The following is a 20,339-nucleotide window of genomic DNA, read 5'->3' as shown; positions in this document are numbered from 1 at the left end:
GCATTTCTTGACAGTTTTCTTTAAATACATGCACTTTCTGAGCCTCAAAAATATTCGGCGTGTGCACTTTATCCAATGACACGGCAGATGCAACGTCAGTTTTGTGCGCCGGAAGTTCCTCTTCAACGCGTTGTCGAAAAATTCACGTGTGAGTGTTCATCCTACTACTTACAATCTGAAGTCGGATAAGACGTAAGTTTTGTTGTTGTAGTTCGCAGTTCACTTGGTGTTTTAACGATGTTTTACATATTTATGTGCACTGTTTGCGTCAATCTTTGCTATTTACTGGCATATTTTTGCAAAGCGGCGGCACGGTGGCGCAGCTGCCAAGCGTTGGCCTCACAGTTCTGAGGACCATTGTTCAATCCCAGCGCTCCCTCCGTGGAGTTTGCATGTTCTCCCGGTGCCTGCGTGGGTTTTCTCGGGGCACCCCGGTGTACCCTGTTTCCTGCCCGTTGACAGCTGGGATAGGCTCCAGCACTCCCGCGCCCCTTGTGAGGATAAGCGACTAAGAAAATGGATTGATGAATTTTTGCAAAGCGCTAAAACTTCTAAAATGGTAATTCTTGACTTGTCAAATGGTACAAATACAAGCATGTAGTTAATGACCACGTAAGATGAACGTAACCCAACATCTGGGCATTGTGGTCATGGAATGATAATAATGCGAGTTACCTCATTTTCGTTAACGCAAATTATGTTGGAATTCTAATGTATTTTTATTTATTTACACCTTCTTTTCCTTTTGGCGTGTCCCATTAGGAGTCGCCACAGCGTGTCATCTTTTTCCATCTAAGGCTATCTCCTGCATCTTCCTGTCTAACACCAACTGCCCTCATGCCTTCCCTCACAACATCCATTAACCTTCTCTTTGGTCTTCCTCTCGCCCTTTTGCCTGGCAGCTCCATCCTCAGCACCCTTCTACCAATATACTCACTGTCTCGCCTCTGGACATGTCCAAACGATCAAAGTCTGCTCTCTCGAACCTTTTTTCCAAAAAATCCAATTTTGGCTGTTGGCTATACTACAATGGGTAAAATTAAATCAATGCAGGAGATGTTCTTAAAAAAACGTCCTTTACACACATACCATTGGATGTTCAGTTTTGATTGACACTATTGAGTTATTAATGTGGTTGTGAACATCTGCCTCCCATCAAAATGGTTTTTAATCATAATTTTCACCTCTTGTGGATAGCAAACTCTAGCTTTTTAGTTACTGTGTTAATAGTGGGCAGCACAGTGAAGCCTTGGTTTGTACATCTGCCTCACATTTTTTAAGTGCTGGGTTCAAAGCTTTGTAGTTCTCCCCATGAGTGCATGTGTTTTCTTTGGATACTGTGACTTCCTCCCAATCAAAACAGGTATGTTTGAGTCATTGAAGACTAAATTGTCCAATAGTGTGAAGTGTTGTTCGTAAATATGACTTGCAATTGTCCGTTGACCAGTCCAAGGTGTACTAATCCAGTCAGATGTGGTACATGCCCACTCACTCGTACTATAGAAAATTGATGGAAGTGCATTTAAACCACTGGGTAAAACTCACTGGCAATTGATATTTCACAATTATGTGCAGTTATTAAAAAAAAAACTTCACCTAATCACAATATCTGTCTTAGATTCATGAACAGGAAAAGTGCATCTTTATTAATTGTGACTTTGCACGGGAACTGAGCATGCATTTTTATCTTTTTTTTGTGTCCTTGTAGCGTGAAATCATGGGCCGTAAGTTGGATCCCACCAACAAGGTGAAGCGAGGTCCCGGGAAGAAAGCCAGAAAGCAGCAAGGGGCGGAGACAGAGTTGGCCAAGTTTATAAAAGATGGTGACTATGTGCTTTTATTATTATTATTATGCTATATAAAAAGTGTACATAAGTATGTCACTGACTTTGGCTGTCTGCCTGCAGATGATTCAGAGCCAAAACGTCAGTCAAGAAGAGCCAGGAAAAGGTAAAACATTGTTGGATTACATGACATATTTACAGTATAATTTTTTACAGCTTCATTCATTTTATGATTTATTTTTACAGGAACGCTAAAAGAGTCGCCACCAATTTGGCAAAGGCAAAAGAAGGCGCTAATGAGCAGGCTAAGAAAGGTAACTAGAGTGTTACTACTGTAATTTCCGGCCTATAAACCGCAACTTTTTTCACACACTTTCAACCCTGCGGTTTATGCTGTGATGCGCCTAATTTGTGCATTTTTTTCTGACGGCCACAAGTGGGCACTTGAGCAGAAAGGGTGAGAGTGAGACTGGTGGAATATATGCACCAAGGAAGCTACTTTTACCGGTCCGGCCCTGTTAGAGCTGCGCTAGCGTGTTACTGCCATGTCTCAGTGATTTTTACCAGTATGTTTTTTTTTTTTTTTTTTTTTTTTTGGCTGGCCCTGTTAGCAAGGAGCTAGGGTTAGCGTGAAACTCTCTGTGTACTGTCTTTATTTGTAAATATCTCGTGTTTCACAACGGGTTTCAGTGTGGGCACTTGCGGCTTGTACACAGGTGCGGCGTATGTATGTAGCAAATGGTATTTCCTTTACAAATGTACTGGGTGAGGCTTATAACCAGGTGCGCTCTGTAGGCCGGGAATTACGGTAATAACTAGTGTTTAATTTCATTTTATTATAATTGGATTTTAAAGTAAAAAATGAGTGTCACTGGAACCATGCCACTTATTCTCAAGTAAATACTCATATATTTATGGTTATATAATGAACTCCCACTTTCTTTTTTACTAATTTTCCTTTTCACTTTTTTTTCTGTGGAACCTGTTCTAAGCTATTCATGAAAAAACTCACGTTACAGTAGTATTACTAGCAGATACTACGTTTTTTGTTTACTCTGGGATATTAACAGAAGTCTTTGCATGAATTTATTATTTCTTCTATATTCATGTATTCTTTACTTTTTAAATTTTTGGGGTTTTGTAAGTGGTTATTGTTTTAATGACAGTCCACATTTTCTATCTGAAGGTTTCACTGATGAGAACAGTAACTGGCTGAAACCGGCGAAGAGGAAGCGGAAACTGGATCAATCTGACAGCGAGGATGACAGCGACGAGCAGTGGGAGGAAGAAGACGATTACGACGAAGAGAAGACGGAAGTTGAAGCAATCCAGCCAAAGAAGGGAGGAAAGACCCAAGCAAAGACGAATACACAACTAGAAATCAAAGAACTGGAGGAGGAGGAGGAGGAGGATGATGACGATGATGAAGAAATGGTTGATGACTATGGTGCTTCAGAAGAGGAAAGTGATGGAGAGGAGGTACATGAAATAGAAGGTTCACCTGTTCAATGTTTTAAGTGTTTGTTTTTTTTTCTCCTAAACGAGCTGTTCTTGAGCAAACATGCTGTTCCCATTTTCACATCATGAGACCAGGACGACGACTAAAAACTGATGAACAGTCGGGATGTACAGATATTTAGGATATCGCAGCATTAAAAGTGCCTCGATGGGTTGTCGTGGTCTTGTCAGAATAAAAAAAAATAATGACAACTGTCCCCCGTGCCGGGCACACACTGACCATCCAGCCCTTTTCTCCAGGGGCTTACACGTTTTTTGGGCTACAATAAAAATCCATTGTAATTAGCACAATAAAAAAAACGTAGTCATTTTGGAAATGTACCCATATTCACTTGGGCGACATTCATCTTGGTTCCTGTTTGTTTCATTTTCTAGCTTCTTCCCATCGAGCGTGCAGCCAAGAAGGAAAAGAAACTGAAGCAAACTACGGGGCTTGAGATTGATGATGAAGATGATGACGACGACGACGACGAGGAGGGTGACGATGACAAAGGCGATGATAAGAAATCAGATGACGATAACGAAGAAACTGTACAGACCAACATCGACGACTTGGATCAGTTCAGGCTTCCTAGCGCTGAAGAGAATGAAAAGGAAGGTGAGTTCCATTAAGTTGTTTGAATATGGCTTATATTATGACAAACAATTGTGGAAACAATTTTATTTAATCAAAATCTGGGTCGAACTCCAAATTCTGCAACTTTTTGGGGTCGTAGAGTTTCAAGATACCATGGGAGACATAGGTGTGGTCTTACAACTGTGCAGCAAGTAGACTTTGACATTTGTTTCCTTTGTATGCATGTACGTATATTTGAGCAAGTAAATCGCAATGCTTTTTAGGGTCACGGGAAAAGGGAGTTGTCATAGTAACACCGAGGTTTCATTTCTCCGGCGACCAATCAAAAGAGCGTATCCAAATCCAGCTATATGCAAGCATTTGCACATATAGTATAGAGTTCGTGCACCTACGTCATCAAATCATGTCACTGGCCGGAAGTGTCGGTCAAACAAACCATTCTTCAATGCTAAATTGGTTGGAGACGACGCGAAAATACGTCTTATAACATGACACCCAGAGTTACCGTTAAACATTTAAAAGGTGGTGATAAACGAAGGTACGTGGAAAAATGATAGACACTTGGCATAGAGGACCCGTATTTAATGCCGAAGTTTATGTTTTCACTGATAAGAAATTGGACTGTTAACTTCTTCTTTTCCTTTCGGCTTGTCCCGTTAGGGGTCGCCACAGCGTGTCATCTTTTGCCATCTTAGCCTATCTCCTGCATCTTCCTCTCTAACCCCAACTGCCCTCATGTCTTCCCTCACCACATCCATAAACCTTCTCTTTGGTCTTCCTCTCGCTCTTTTGCCTGGGAGCGCCATCCTCAGCATCCTTCTACCAATATACTCACTCTCTCGCCTCTGAACATGTCCAAACCATCGAAGTCTGCTCTCTCGAATCTTGTCTCCAAAACATCCAGCTTTGGCTGTCCCTCGAATGAGCTCATTTCTAATCCTATCCAACCTGGTCACTCCGAGCGAGAACCTCAACATCTTCATTTCTGCCACCTCCAGTTCTGCTTCCTGTTGTTTCTTCAGTGCCACCGTCTCTAATCCGTACATCATGGCCGGCCTCACCACTGTTTTGTAAACTTTGCCCTTCATCCTAGCAGACACTCTTCTGTCACATAACACACCAGACACCTTTCGCCAGCTGTTCCAACCTGCTTGGACCCGTTTCTTCACTTCCTGACCACACTCTCCATTGCTCTGTATTGTTGACCCCAAGTATTTGAAGTCGTCCACCCTCGCTATCTCTTCTCCCTGTAGCCTCACTCTTCCCCCTCTACTTTTCTCATTCACGCACATATATTCTGTTTTACTTTGGCTAATCTTCATTCCTCTCCTTTCCAGTGCATGTCTCCATCTTTCCAATTGTTCCTCTGCATGCTCCCTGCTTTCACTGCATATGACAATATCATCTGCGAACATCATGGTCCAAGGGGATTCCAGTCTAACCTCATCTGTCAGCCTATCCATTACCACTGCAAACAGGAAGGGGCTCAGAGCTGATCCCTGATGCAGTCCCACCTCCACCTTAAATTCCTCTGTCACACCTAAGGCACACCTCACCATTGTTCTGCTGCCATCATACATGTCCTGTACTATTTTAACATACTTCTCTGCCACACCAGACTTACGCATGCAGTACCACAGTTCCTCTCTTGGTACTCTGTCATAGGCTTTCTCTAGATCCACAAAGACGCAATGTAGCTCCTTCTGACCTTCTCTGTACTTTTCCACGAGCATCCTCAAGGCAAATAATGCATCTGTGGTACTCTTTCTAGGCATGAAACCATACTGTTGCTCGCAGATACTTACTTCTGTCCTGAGTCTAGCCTCCACTACTCTTTCCCATAACTTCATTGTGTGGCTCATCAACTTTATTCCTCTATAGTTCCCACAGCTCTGAACATCCCCTTTGTTCTTAAAAATGGGAACTAGAACACTTTTCCTCCATTCTTCAGGCATCTTTTCACCCGCTAGTATTCTGTTGAATAAGTTGGTCAAAAACTCCACAGCCATCTCTCCAAATTGCTTCCATACCTCTACCGGTATGTCATCAGGACCAACTGCCTTTCCATTTTTCATCCTTTGTAGTGCCTTTCTGACTTCCCCCTTAGTAATCATTTCCACTTCCTGGTCCTTCACTCTTGCCTCTTCAACTCTTCCTTCTCTCTCATTTTCTTCATTCATCAACTTCTCAAAGTATTCTTTCCATCTATTTAGTACACTACCGGCACCAGTCAACACATTTCCATCTCTATCCTTAATCACCCTGACCTGCTGCACATCCTTCCCATCTCTATCCCTCTGTCTGGCCAACCTGTAGAGATCCTTTTCTCCTTCTTTCGTGTCCAACCTGGTGTACATGTCTTCATATGCCTCTTGTTTAGCCTTTGCCACCTCTACCTTTGCCCTACGTCGCATCTCGATGTACTCCTTTCGCCTCTCCTCAGTCCTCTCAGTATCCCACTTCTTCTTCGCTAATCTCTTTCTTGTATGACTCCCTGTATTTTGGGGTTCCACCACCAGTCTCCTTCTCCCCTTTCCTACCAGATGACACACCAAGTACTCTCCTGCCTGTCTCTCTGATCACCTGGCTGTCGTCGTCCAGTCTTCCGGGAGCTTCGGTTGTCCATCGAGAGCCTGTCTCACCTCTTTCCGGAAGGCCGCACAACATTCTTCCTTTCTCAGCTTCCACCACATGGTTCTCTGCTCTACCTTTGTCTTCTTAATCTTCCTACCCACCACCAGAATCATCCTACATACTACCATCCTATGCTGTCGAGCTACACTCTCCCCTACCACTACTTTACAGTCAGTAACCTCCTTCAGATTACATCGTCTGCACAAAATATAATCTACCTGCGTGGTTCTACCTCCGCTCTTGTAGGTCACTATATGTTCCTCCCTCTTCTGGAAATAAGTGTTCACTACAGCCATCTCCATCCTTTTTGCAAAGTCCACCACCATCTGCCCTTCAAAGTTCCTTTCATGGATGCCGTACTTACCCATCACTTCTTCATCGCCCCTGTTTCCTTTACCAATATGTCCATTACAATCTGCACCAATCACAACTCTCTCGCTGTCTGGGATGCTCAGAACTACTTCATCTAGTTCCTTCCAGAATTTCTCTTTCAACTCTAGGTCACATCCTACCTGTGGTGCATAGCCGCTAACCGCATTATACATAACACCCTCAATTTCAAATTTTAGTCTCATCACTCGATCTGATACTCTTTTCACCTCCAAGACATTCTTAGCCAGCTCTTCCTTTAAAATAACCCCTACTCCATTTCTCTTCCATCTACGCCGTGGTAGAATAATTTAAACCCTGCTCCCAAACTTCTAGCCTTACTACCTTTCCACCTGCTCTCTTGGATGCACAGAATATCAACTTTTCTCCTAATCATCATGTCAACCAACTCCTGTGCTTTTCCTGTCATAGTCCTAACATTCAAAGTCCCTACACTCAGTTGTAGGCTCTGTGCATTCCTCTTTTTCTTCTGACGCTGGATCCGGTTTCCTCCTCTTCTTTGTCTTCGACCCACAGTAGCTGAATTTCCACCGACGCCCTGCAGGTTAGCAGTGCCGGGGGCGGGCGTTGTTAACCCGGGCCACGACCGATCCGGTATGGGATTCTTTAGATGAACGCTCATATTTGTTTGGCACAGTTTTTACGCCGGATGCCCTTCCTGACGCAACCCTCTGCATTTATCCGGGCTTGGGACCGGCCTACAGATTGCACTGGTTTGTGCCCCCATAGGGCTGCATTAAGAAATTGGACTGTTAACCCGCTTCCGTTATATCTGGTGAGTAAGTCGTTGAGATTTACACGGAAGAGTTTGAAAGCGTCGAAAAGTCTGGATGCATACAAATACTTCGTTGCTGGATTTGTTATCAATCAAGAATAAATCCCACATAGTGATGGAGCCACTCAGATTTTTTTTCAATACAAATACCAATATTTAAATATATGACCCCTGGTTTTACACAAATTCACATTCATTAACTATTAATTGGGGGGGAAAAAAAAAAAAAGACGGAGTCAGCTCCTCGTACATGGACGCGCATTGCGGCCGACACGTTGAACTTGGGTACGCCTCTCCGTGACAGACTTTGTTTTTTAAATATGCAGTGTTCTCAAATGAGTCCAATGCGTATTTAAAAAAAGAAAATATACCGCTGGGATAGGCTTCAGCCCCCGAACACGGAAGCGTGTTGCGGCCACACGTTAACCTATGTAAACCTCTGTGTGACTGACGGTTTATTTCTTTTTGAAATACGCATTGGACTCATCTGAGAACAATGCATATTAAAAAAAAACACAGACACTTAACACTCTCTTAAGTTGAGTCAATAACCACTCCTGACTTCTATAGTGTTTCTTTTATTGATGACACAAATCCGCCTTTTCTTTCTCTGTTTGTCATCTTTATAACACAGGAGTGCTGCCTGTGGACCTCAAGACGATCCACCAAAGAATAAAGGACAACATTGACGTCCTCTGTATTTTACGTCCAAAAGAGAGCCAGGGAAAGACAGAGGAGAGTACATCGCTCTATTGAAAAAGGATCTTTGCACCTACTACAGTTACAACATGTTCCTCATCGAGAAGTTCATCGACCTCTTGCCTTTTTCGGAGGTGTGTATTCAAATACAGCGGTGCCACCGTGACTTAAGCATGACCTGACTTGTGAGTATTTCTAGATATGCATCGTCTCTCAGGTGAGTTCTTGGTCTGACTTGTGAGCATTAATTTCAGATACCAAATGATTATTGCCGTAAATGTCACAACAAGTGCCAATTTGGTAGATTGTGAACACTCAGAAAAAGAAAACAGAAAAAGACGTTTCAAGCTGTTCATTGACACGTCCCACCCCGTGTTTACGGTCACACAAGACATAAAAAAAAAAAAAGAGGATTCCACATGGTGTTTAAAACATCACATAAGTTAGCCTTAGGAATGTCTGGTCGCTTAATGTTAATGCAGAATGCAAAACACCAGATTCAAAGCAATGGATATTTGAGCACAAATGGTGAAGCAACACATGGAGACAGACAATCGACTATATTTATCCTCTGTGAGAAACAACTAACTTTACTGCACATTAATGATTTTGTTGTAAAGCCTGTCTTTGCATGTCTATATGTCTATTATAATGTCCCTTTGTGGCCAAGGCGCACACACCAGAAGGAGGACAATCTTGACGATCTTAGATTGATTTATTGTCATTTCCATTCAATTAAATGTAAAATGATTATTTTGAGATGGCCATGTTTTCATTTGAATTTGAACTTGTAAGTAAAGGCACGTTTTTAAACTCAAAATAAAAAGAATTACCCAATCACGTGGTAGATTTTGATGTGCATGTTCTTCTCACTAACAGGTGGTGGATTTCCTTGAGGCGAATGAAATTCAGAGACCTGTCACTATTAGGACAAACACATTAAAAACCAGGAGGAGGGACCTTGCTCAGGTAAGTGGACTCAAATGGGGTTCTTTTGACCAGAATTACTACAACACAAAGTCACATCACACATAGGCTACTCCAACCGCAAGCTGTTGTTGTTTGTATAAATGAACCTTCACATCTGATTAATTCTCAGGGAACTTTTCAAAATGAGTATTTCCATAATTCATCGTCTGTGGAAAGTTTACAGAAATGACCGCCGCTTTGCAATGCTAATATGACTCTTACTGTCATCACAAAAATGTCTTTTTGTCATTGTGTGATGTTAACATAGAAACAAATCCTCCAGTGAAACAACTCAAGTGTTTATTGAGTGCTTTGCGTTTTAGGCTCTGATCAACAGAGGGGTGAACCTGGATCCACTGGGAAAGTGGTCCAAAGTGGGTTTAGTCATTTATGACTCCTCTATCCCTATTGGTAAGTTTTCCCTCCTGTTAACCATGGTGGACTCTCATCAGCACAATAAGATCCATATATTTAAAATCCACATTGATATTACCTTGCAATAAGTTTATCGCTGTTATGACACAGGTGCGACTCCAGAGTACCTGTCCGGTCAATATATGTTGCAAGGCGCCTCCAGCTTTCTCCCAGTTATGGCGCTCTCGCCGCAGGAGGGGGAGTCTGTGTTGGACATGAGTTCAGCCCCGGGAGGAAAAACCACCTATATTGGTAACTGCTTTAGTGAATTAAACGCTTCCATTTTACTCAAATAAGATGTAATACAAGTGCTGAATATTATTTAGACCAGGGGTGCTCAATGCGTCGATTGCGAGGCAGTTTAGGGTTGATCTTGGGACGGCGTGTCCCCCCCCAAAAAAAGACATCAGCCAACGTCTTGTTAAGTCGCTGATGCGGTCTATTTGCACAGATATTCTGCGTTCCAATGCAAATTGAAAGTACAACATACAGCTATTCAGTTTGTGGCATTTTGCAATGTGATTCAATGAGTGAGGGATGAATGGTTGTTACATCCAATGGCACAATTCACATACGTACTGTAAAAAAATGAAAAGAAGAAGCCACTGATTTCTTTTAGGGAGCACACGGAACTTTCACCGCCCCCCTCTGCTCGTAAAGGGGTACGCTCATAATTACAAATGTTACAGTACTTACGCAGCCCATTAATGTCGTTTCCAATGACAGCGCCCACCACCGCTGCTTTAGTTAGCAACACGTTCTGGGCAACGCAGAGCAACGACTAGCTAGGCATGTTGCTTATGATTACTCTCAATAATAATTGCAAAAGTTAAAAAAGAAATTGTTGTTTTAAAATGCAATGACTGTCAGAGCATGTGAATAATTGAAGAAAAAGTGCTGAAACTGGATGAGATTTTATCTTTTTCGAGTGAGAAAGGTCTGCTCTCAAGCCAAAGTAGAGAGTGTAATGTTAAAATTCCACCTTGGCGCAACCTGATCAAGGATGAAAGAACAGACAAATACAGTGCATAAAAAGCTAATTCTGTATTTTAAATATGGCATGATAACATTAACCTTAAAACTGTTTGGGAGCATCATCACTCCCCCCACTAGGTACCTCGCGAGAGACCGGCTGTTTGAAAAGTAGATCTTGGGGTAAAAAGGTCTGGGCACCCCTGATTTAGACAATAGGTTTCTTATCTCATCAGATCATTTCTGGAAAACTCATTTACAAATTGAATTCTCTGTGCAAATGCTTTCTCCATCCCACAGCTCAGCTGATGAGAAACACGGGTGTGATCATCGCTAATGACGCCAACGCTGATAGATTGAAGAGCGTGGTGGGCAACATCCACCGTCTGGGGGTCACCAACACTCTGGTGTGCAACTACGACGGCAGGCAGTTCCCTAAGGTGATTCACTTTTATGATTTAGTAATGGTTGTTCTTCAAGTTCTGTACTGAGACTTTTTCAAATGCAGGTCATGGGGGGCTTTGACAGAGTGCTACTCGATGCCCCATGCACAGGCACAGGAGTCATCGCGAAAGACCCTGCTGTGAAGACCAGCAAGGTAACCTACTATTCGTTATTTAATTCTTGCAGCGCTTATCATGTGGCATGTACAGTATTTTAAGACAAATTGTTTTACAGAGAGGCTTTCTATAAGGGAATATTGTATTGTAGTGTTAGGAGTATACCATCATTGAATTATGATAATACAGTTGAACTATGACAAGAAAGAACATGTAAAATAATATGACAGTAAAACCAAGACATGTTACATATAATATTTTTATTTTTACATTTTCAACTTGACAACTATTTTTGTGAATTTACGTCCTTTTAGGATTATCTTTTTTTTTTTTTTTTTTGCATTCCTACAACTTTTTTTTTCTTGTAATTTGCTGTGCCCCTTTAACTTCTTGATCACTTGCAGCAATGGTGTTAATAGTGCGTTGACTTTCCTGACAGGATGAAACAGACATCCGGCGTGCTGCCCACTTGCAGAAAGAGTTACTCCTGTCCGCTATTGACTCCGTCAATGCTGAGTCGACAACGGGGGGCTACCTGGTTTACTGCACGTGCTCCATAATGGTTTGTGTCCTGCATATGCAACAAACTATGAAAGTTTGGTTTGTATGACTAAATGTCTTGTGCTAGATGGAGGAGAACGAATGGGTGGTGGACTATGCTTTAAAGAAAAGGAATGTCAAATTGGTTCCCACTGGACTGGATTTTGGCAAGGAAGGCTTCACCAGGTAAACTTATTATGGCTTTTATCTCACAGCGGGGAGACTGCTAAGCATATTTGCAGTTATCTCTGTATCGTTATTCTTTCTGCAACAAAATAAAATGCCACAAGATTACAAAAAAGTGCTGGCTAGTAGGAAAGTAGAAACTGGTGTCATTGAATTACTGGAATTCCCGGCCTACAGAACGCAACTGATTATAAGCCTCTCCGAGTACATTTGTATAGAAAATACAATTTTTTACGTACATACGCCGCAGCTGTGTAAAAGCTGCAAGTGCCCACATTGAAACAAGATATTTACAGAGAAAGACGGTACACCGAGTTTGACTCGAGCGCGGCACTAAATCTAGTGCTAATGGTAATGCCGCGTGAACGCTAACAGGGCCGGTTAAAATACAACTTTACCGGTAAATATCACTGAGACATGCCAGTAACACAGGAGTAAGGTGCTAGCACAGTGCTAACGCTAGCGCAGCGCTAACAGGGCCGGTAAAAGTCACTGCCTCGGTACATATATTCCACCAATCTCTCGCTACCTTTTCCGCTCTAGTGCCCCCTTGCTGCCATTAGAAAAAAATGCACAAATTGGCCGAATCACTGCTTAAACCGCAGGGTTGAAAAGCATGTGGAAAAAAGTCGCGGCTTGTAAGCCAGAAATTATGGTATGTAGAAGTGATACAGCTCAATTGTTCTGTCGGAGAGGATCTAAGTTAACCTGTGTTCTTAGCAGAAGTTAGTCTGTTTTTGCTCTGCTAAGTGGCTGTTAAGTTGCTTGATCTTTTTTCTTAACAATTGCGGGTTGTGAAGGCAACATACATGCACACTTTGTAAAAATCAAGTACCTGTGGAGCATTTATTTTTAAAGGTAATTGAAGATGCATTTGAAATGATGATAAAGGGTTTTGGGATCATATTTTGCAGTTAATCACAGGTTTTCACGATTCATCTTGGTCCCTAACTCCCGCTGATTGTTGACCGTGTTTAGCTGTCCATCACTGAAGCCAAGAGCATTGTTAGTGACATTTGTGCATTCATCCAGGTTCAAAGAACGTCGGTTCCACCCTTCTCTGCGGCTCACCAGGCGTTTTTACCCCCACTCGCACAACATGGACGGCTTTTTTGTGGCCAAGTTTAAGAAATTCTCCAATGTGATTCCAACTAATATCACAGGGGAAGGTAAATACTTCTCACTACTCTATATGCTGACTTTTAAAAGACGTTTTGATTGCGATCACCTTTTTTTGTCCCTAATCTAGAAGAAAAGAAGGCCGATGCTCCTGAGGCGACGGAGGTGAATAATTCTTCCAATGATAAAGTGGCCAAAGCAAATAAGTCCAAGAAGGTTGTCCCTGGTAAGGTCAGCGAGTCAAAGCAGGAGGCCAAAACAAATGGAACAGCAGCCAAGAAAGCACCTCACTTCAATTCTAAAGGCAAAAAGAACTCTCAAACTGGACCGAAAAAAGCAAAGATCGCCAAGATGGAAGGAGAGACTGAGACTAAGGCACCGGTGACAGCTGAAATGAAAGTACTCAAGTCAGGGAAAAAGCCCGGGAACAGATTTGAGAAGAAACAGGCCAACCAGAGAAAAACATTCATGAAATCCAAGAATAGAATGGGAAACAATACGTTCAAAAAGTTGAAACAGAAACAAACGAGATCATAATAAGCGTTGTGGTCCACGGTTGTTGTTGAAAGTAACTGCAGATGTGTATTGTGTTGGGTTTTCTTTTTTACAGTGTGATAGCAGTTGTGTTTGTCCATTGACTGAAATACGTGAATGGGGTTCCTTGCATAAACCTGACACAATAAAATTTTAAAATATCTTCTTTAATTATTATGCAATGTCTTTGTTTCATAGTTTGATCCATTTTTATACCTCGTGCTCTAATGGACAAAGGGAACTGGGGCCAATCCCAGATGTCTTTAGGTGGGAGGCTTGGTTCACCCACGACTGCCCACTTTGCAACCATTCACACCTATGGAGCACGAAAACCTTGTAACTGTGAGTCATATTAGTTATCACTGGTCTGCTGTGCTACCCATCTATATTAATGTTAATTTTTAGCATAATGTACAAAACTACTTGGTAACCATCATTCAATTACTTTAATAGTCCTTCCATTGTCACTGGGAGGGCTGGCAGTAAAAGATGTTAATAATGACTTTACAAGAAACATTTAAGATTCCCCCTAATTTACACCAAATATATCTTTACAATTTAAGAAATTAATATTTTTTGTACTTTAGACTGCGAAATCTTCCATCGGCGTCAGTTGTGTGGAAACAACCAATCAGGGGCGCCCTAGGCTCACCGGAAGCTGTGTTGTTTACATTTTCCAAGATGGCGGCTGGGATGTATTTGGAGCATTATTTGGACAGTAAGCTATTTATCGAACGAAAACACATTTGTGATTACTCAAGGAGCATGATAGGTGTATATAACTTGCCGTCATTCTGCTGTTGAATTAAAATCGGAACGTGAACATTTAAGCATTCCTTCAACCGTTCGGTGGCAATGGGCTGCGTCTATTTGCTGGAATGTCGCAACGCAGTAAGCTGGGGGAAATGCACGGAAATGGCGCCACGCGTTGAACTCCCTAAATTATGGTCACGTCTCTATAAACTTATAAGCATATACATCCCAAGCCTTGAGTGTTGTATTTGGTACGAATGTTTGACAAGTAATTCGTCCCCATCAGTTTACACATGGCGAGCTGGTTTTCTCTGTCTTTTATGTCAGTTTCTCAATAATTGCTCTTTTCTCTTTCACACAAGGCATAGAGAACTTGCCCTTCGAGTTGCAAAGAAACTTTAATTTAATGAGGGACTTAGATCAACGCACAGAAGGTAAGAATTGAATTTGATGTCTAAATTCAATATAAGTCAATAGTGGTGAAGCACAACACATCTAATCTGTTTCATTCATAATTTATCTCTCTGAATGTATTTAATGGATATAAACAAAGTCTGCCAGGATAGTGGATGAGTGGTAAGCAGACACACACATTAGTTTTTTCAATAATCTGTTCTCCTCATCCTTGCGTGGGTTTTCTCCGGTTTCCTCCCGACATCCCAAAAATATGTGTGGGGGGGTTGATTGAAGACTTTAAATTGCCCTTAGGTGTGAATGTGACTGTGAATGGATGTGCCCTGCGATTTGCTGACAACCGGTTCAGGGTGTACCTCGCCTCTTGCCCAGAGTCAGCTGGAATTGGCTCCAGGACCCCTGTGAATCTAGTGAGTATAAGCAGTATGGCAAACAAATGGATACATACATTGTGTAAGACGATGCCAGCGATAGCCTTTGTCAACTTGCCTGGAGACGTCTCCGAGACATTGTCCTGGTGAGAGTGCAAGAAATATTGTGGTCTCCCACGTGCCGGAGTTGCTGTGACTGATCAGCCTTAGTGCTTTTTGGTGACGTCTCTGCCAGTGAAATCGACCCTTTAATATTGTGCATGTCCATTATGTTCCATCTGAGTATTTAGAGTACCTGATAACACAAAATATCTTACTATTCGTGAATGGAATTCCTTGGATAAACCCGATGAATAATACATCTTTAAAATGTTTTTAAATCAGTATAATAGTAGTTTTGTATCTTGAGCTTCAGTGTGAATTTAATAGGTCCCTCTCTCAATAGATCTCAAAGAACAGATAGACTCCCTCGCAAAAGAATACACGTCAAATGCTCGGACCCTTTCTTCCGAGCAAAAGCTGTCCGTACTGAGGCAAATTCAGCAGTCGTACAGCAAATGCAAAGAGTTTGGCGATGACAAGGTGCAACTGGCCATGCAGACCTATGAAATGGTTTGTATCGGACTGATCTGACAAGAGAAAACTAGGACAATGGTATCTTCTTAATGTACTGTATCATGCTCACTTGTGTTCAGGTTGACAAGCACATAAGACGCCTGGACACAGACCTGGCCCGCTTTGAAGCCGACTTGAAGGAAAAACAGATTGAGAGCACAGATTATGATTCCACCTCTAGCAAAGGAAAGAAAGGTTTGACCCAAGATAACCAAGTTTGACCCTGCTTGTGTATGTCCAGACAGATTATCTAATATATAGTGTAATTCCAGTGGACACCAGACAGAAGGAAAAGAAGTCTGCTAAAACGAGATCTAAAGTGAAGAGCTCTGATGAAGATGGCAGTCCCAAGAGCGCCCAGAAGAAAGTCAAACTCCTTCAAACGTATGTTAAATTTCAGCTATTGAGTTTTATTTTTTTTTCTGTCACATTTTGGCTTCAAGACTCTAATTTTATTTTACTTTTTTAATTTTTTTTTTTTTTTGCACCATCAGGGGTGAATTCAACAGCCCCTCCACCAACTTTGGGAATGTGCACCCATCTGATGTGCTGGACATGCCAGTGGATCCAAACGAGCCCACCTATTGTCTGTGCCATCAGGTGTCTTATGGCGAAATGATCGGCTGTGACAACACTGATGTGAGTCGTTTTCTCTTTACCATGCCTGTAATGGGAATTCTATTAGTTCTATATTACTATATATTCTTACGTGTTTTGATTCATTTTATATTTTTCCCAGTCTTGAGGTTCAAAATTTAAACAGAAATTTGTGTTGTCTGTAGGTGTATTATCATGGCTGTATATCCATTTTACATAAAAGAAAGACCAAACAATTTTATTTATAATTGGATAAACAGCCTTCCTTCACTTAAATGCTTTTGTGATATTTCGTATAAGATGGACCTTTGTAGTTGCACAATTGGTAAAGTGAAATGTAGCCATCCCAACCAATATTTTTTTAAAACTGTAATAAGTTATGTTGTGATTCTTGACTTGTCCCATTAAGGGTTGACACATTAAACATGTTAAACCTTCATAAAAAGAGAAAAACAGTTTGTGGGGAAAAGATTCAGATCCAGGCTCTCAGTAGGATAACAAATGTAAAAAGAAAAAAAATGTAATTTTTTTTACAGCTCAGATGTTTAAAAAAAAAAAAAATAACAACAACTTTGTATCAGCCCAGTGGCCTTGACCAGAGTGTTTGTAACAATACTGTGCAGTCACAATTATCCTACCATTGAAATTTGGTGCACCACCAAACACATTTATATGAGTCACTGAAGACAGCGGGTCAAATAATATTGTTGGTATTATTTTGTTTATTAGGTGTTTTATATTTACCAACTCCCCAAGAGGGGTTGCGTCAGGAAGGGCATCCGGCGTAAAAACTGTGGCAAACATATATGAGCGTTCATCTGAGATGACACGCTGTGGCGAGCCCTAATGGGACAAGCCGAAAGAAACTTACTTGAGGTGTTTTATATTTACCAGAATTATCCCACTGAGTGCCTGCATCTGGAATTTGTCCAACCTCTCTTTATGTCCATAACAATTTATTTGGACCATTGTTTGGGTTTCATCAGGAATGTAACATCCTTTTTGTGAAATAATGTCATGGTAAATGTCAAAAAGATAAGGAAAATGTGAGCCTTTTGGATAAGGTCACAGATGACAAACTGAGTGATTTGTTACACAGAAACAATGACTTCTGGGTAGGATTGATAGTGTGTAAGTTCAATTTATCATGGGCCTGCATTGAAGTACGTGGTTTTTGTCTCCAGTGCTCCATTGAGTGGTTCCATTTTGCATGTGTGGGTCTGACAACCAAACCACGAGGCAAATGGTAAGTAACCCTGTCACGCGTAATCCTTTGTCAGGGCCACCACAATTTGGCACACACAACCTGGACTGGCCCCGTATATTCATGATATAATACATTAAGTTTGAGTGATTATTGCAAAATTTCCGTCTTTGTATTACATTGTTTGAGACCCTTTACGAAATAATTTGTACATCACATTTGTGGCTATGACTCTGTTATAACCTAATTGAAATCAAGGCATTGCAATTGCAGAAATTAATATTGATGCTTTTAAGAATAAATAGGGATCCCAAGAAAGAATGAAAAAAATAGACGAATGGAAAAAATGTCAGAAGGTGGTTAAGTGGATGGCAAGAAAGTATGTACAGTACTTATTAAATTTTAAGCATTACCACAACCGCCCCAGATTAATATAAGTACATTTTTGATTGATTGCATAAATGTAGCATCATGATTTTTTTTGTGCTTCATTGCAATCACGATTTTATCATTTATGATTATTAGGGCTATTATGCGGCGGCGTGATGAGTCAGCTGGAAAGCGTTGGCCTCTCAGTTCTGAGGACCTGAGTTCAATCCCGGCCCCGCCTGTGTGGAGTTTGCATGTTCTCCCCGTGCCTGCGTGCATTTTCTCAAGGCACACTAGTTTCCTCCCACACCCCAAAAACACGAAAATTAATTGGAACCTCTAAATTGCCCCTAAGTGTGATTGTGAGTGCGGCTGTTTGTCTCTATGTGCCCTCCGATTGGCTGGAAACCAGTTCAGGGTGTACCCTGCCTGTTGACAGCTGGGATAGGCTCCAGGACTCCCCGCAACCCCCGTGAGGATAAGCGACAAAATAAAATGGATGCTATTATGCATTTATTTATAAGCAAAACAAAACAATTTAGCGATTAAAAAATCTTTAGTCCTAAATAGAAAACAGATAAATTATTACTACTGCAATTATTGAGCTTTACTTTTTATCTTTCCCTGTAAAATCATCTTTAAAGCAGTCTGCGCTTCTTTATCTTCCACACACTGTAAACAGGCTTGGTTATTAAATCCTTAGCACCAGAGTCAGTGTATGTTTTAACATTGAAATGGAAACGAGAGACAAATGAAGCAGGTAAACTTTGCTGTCAGCTGTATGGAATGGCACGCGCACACCCTCGTAATTTTGAGATGATGCGTGACATCATCCATAGAAAACTTTTTTTTTTTCCGGCTATCCCCTAGCATAGTCATCACTTATTCCGTGTCCCTTGTCCATGTCTCTTTCAAACTGGGCTCTTTTAGAAAGCCCACCATGGGCAGTTCCCTTATCGACTTGAGGCCAACCTCTATGCGTGCTTATTTCTTCAGTCAAGGGCATGCTGGTGGCGGTTTCTACTTCGACCAAAAATTGACTTTTGGTACTTGGTGGCCCGACAGACATACCGTGGGGGGCATCTAGCCACTTTTAATATCGGACCCTGCCTAATTGCGTTGTTAAATACTTGCCATACTCTATAATCAAAGTGTTTTGTTTTCTACATGCAGGTATTGTCCACGATGTTCTCAAGACAGAAAGAGAAAATAAAACGGTTGTCCCAGAACAAACACTGTTGGGGGGAAATAAAATGTCTTCATGAATTATTAGTTTTTTTGGTTTTTCACGTTCCTTAAGATGTGGTGCTTTTTTTTCCCTTTGTATTTTCTTTGGTCTGATGCAGAGTGTATGAAGACATGAAGTGGTTTCAAAAGTGTATTTAAAAGGTGTTTTTGTCTTCGTTACATTGGTGCTCATATTACATTTAAAAAGAAAAATCTTTGAACAATAAACACTACGGCTGCCCTGAATTATTTGCCGGTTTAAATTTGCACAGTCAGACAACTATCCACATGCAAAATATGTTTTTTCCTTTGAAAACAATGTGGCCATTTTTTAAATGTTTTGTTTGTAGAGTTCCTTTTCTTTTTTTTAATGCCATTGACAACAAATCTCCCTCTTGTTTTACCGTTAAGAGGACAAAAATAGTACCTTCTCTCATACGGCATCATGAAAGTATTAGTTATCTATTTGGTAGTGACAATTTCGTTTTAGCATTTTGATTGAGTGCTATATAGTGTGCAAAGCATTTTGTGAAAAGTACTGTCATCGATGTAGCTGGAACATTGGTACAAGGGGGGAGGGCGTGATTGTGTTATTAATCATTTGAATACAGCTACTACCTCAAACTCTTGCGTCCTGGTTTTTCTTTTGTACAGCTTCTCATCACCACACGGTACAGTCACTTATGAGAGCCCCAATTTAAGAGATTTTTAGTTCTGAGTCAAGATTTTGTAGATTTTTGTGTGCGTTGTGAGCAAGAGAGTCACAAGATGATGACAACAAACTTAAGAACATCTGGCCACCATCAATTTGTGTGTTTACCTCGCAGTGAAAGCGCAGGTACTGTTGGGTTTTGTGCTTGCATTATCTGTGTTTTTTTGTGCTGGTATTTTGCAAAATTATTTTGCGTCCTAAGGAAGTGAGTTTTGAGAGCAAGTGAATGATGTCCATTGAATGAAAATGAACTCGGAAAATCATGAGTTAAGTGTGTGTGTAATTGATTAGACAAAGTACGCGCCTAATATTTTTATATCTGCGATATAGAAGTTGAAGCAGTCAATAATAGCTTTGACACTAACCTAGGTGTCAAAATAATACAATAATACAGAAACCTGGGATT

General features: G+C 41.2%; 2 protein-coding genes across 4 annotated transcripts; both read left to right on the top strand.

Moving 5' to 3' along the window:
- Nucleotides 1-7: 7 nt before the first annotated feature.
- On the top strand, nucleotides 8-13,842 carry nop2 (NOP2 nucleolar protein homolog (yeast)). The gene is given in 17 exon segments (XM_061819723.1): nucleotides 8-148; nucleotides 1,709-1,823; nucleotides 1,908-1,950; nucleotides 2,031-2,098; nucleotides 2,971-3,263; nucleotides 3,678-3,900; nucleotides 8,313-8,375; nucleotides 8,378-8,511; nucleotides 9,257-9,346; nucleotides 9,670-9,757; nucleotides 9,872-10,012; nucleotides 11,033-11,172; nucleotides 11,241-11,330; nucleotides 11,732-11,854; nucleotides 11,921-12,018; nucleotides 13,051-13,187; nucleotides 13,268-13,842. Coding segments are annotated over 16 exon segments (2,244 nt in total). The 5' UTR covers nucleotides 8-148; nucleotides 1,709-1,717; the 3' UTR covers nucleotides 13,675-13,842.
- Nucleotides 13,843-14,274: 432 nt separating this feature from the next.
- On the top strand, nucleotides 14,275-19,836 carry ing4 (inhibitor of growth family, member 4). Of its 3 annotated transcripts, none has more exons than XM_061819833.1 (8): nucleotides 14,275-14,389; nucleotides 14,787-14,858; nucleotides 15,655-15,821; nucleotides 15,905-16,019; nucleotides 16,097-16,208; nucleotides 16,319-16,463; nucleotides 17,606-17,667; nucleotides 19,168-19,836. In XM_061819833.1, the coding sequence occupies exons 1-8, from the start codon at nucleotides 14,353-14,355 to the stop codon at nucleotides 19,205-19,207; spliced, it is 750 nt and encodes a 249-aa protein (XP_061675817.1). In that variant the 5' UTR covers nucleotides 14,275-14,352; the 3' UTR covers nucleotides 19,208-19,836. The 3 variants fall into 3 exon arrangements, with proteins under 3 accessions (XP_061675817.1, XP_061675819.1, XP_061675820.1); XM_061819835.1 differs by lacking the exon at nucleotides 14,275-14,389 and adding an exon at nucleotides 14,401-14,562; XM_061819836.1 differs by lacking the exon at nucleotides 14,275-14,389 and adding an exon at nucleotides 14,564-14,675.
- The last annotated feature ends 503 nt before the right edge of the window (nucleotides 19,837-20,339 follow it).

The sequence above is a fragment of the Syngnathoides biaculeatus genome, chromosome 5 (genome assembly GCF_019802595.1).
Source record: "Syngnathoides biaculeatus isolate LvHL_M chromosome 5, ASM1980259v1, whole genome shotgun sequence".
In the NCBI taxonomy this organism is placed as follows: domain Eukaryota; kingdom Metazoa; phylum Chordata; class Actinopteri; order Syngnathiformes; family Syngnathidae; genus Syngnathoides; species Syngnathoides biaculeatus.
The sequence above is the reverse complement of the archived record's forward strand: the minus strand, read 5'-3'. Positions and strand labels throughout refer to the sequence as shown.

Coding starts and splice junctions, on each gene's coding strand:
- ing4 (XM_061819833.1), top strand. CDS start 14,353: ATGGCGGCTGGGATGTATTTGGAGCATTATTTGGACA. Junction 14,390..14,786: donor TTTGGAGCATTATTTGGACA/GTAAGCTATTTA, acceptor CTTTCACACAAG/GCATAGAGAACTTGCCCTTC. Junction 17,668..19,167: donor ACCAAACCACGAGGCAAATG/GTAAGTAACCCT, acceptor TTCTACATGCAG/GTATTGTCCACGATGTTCTC.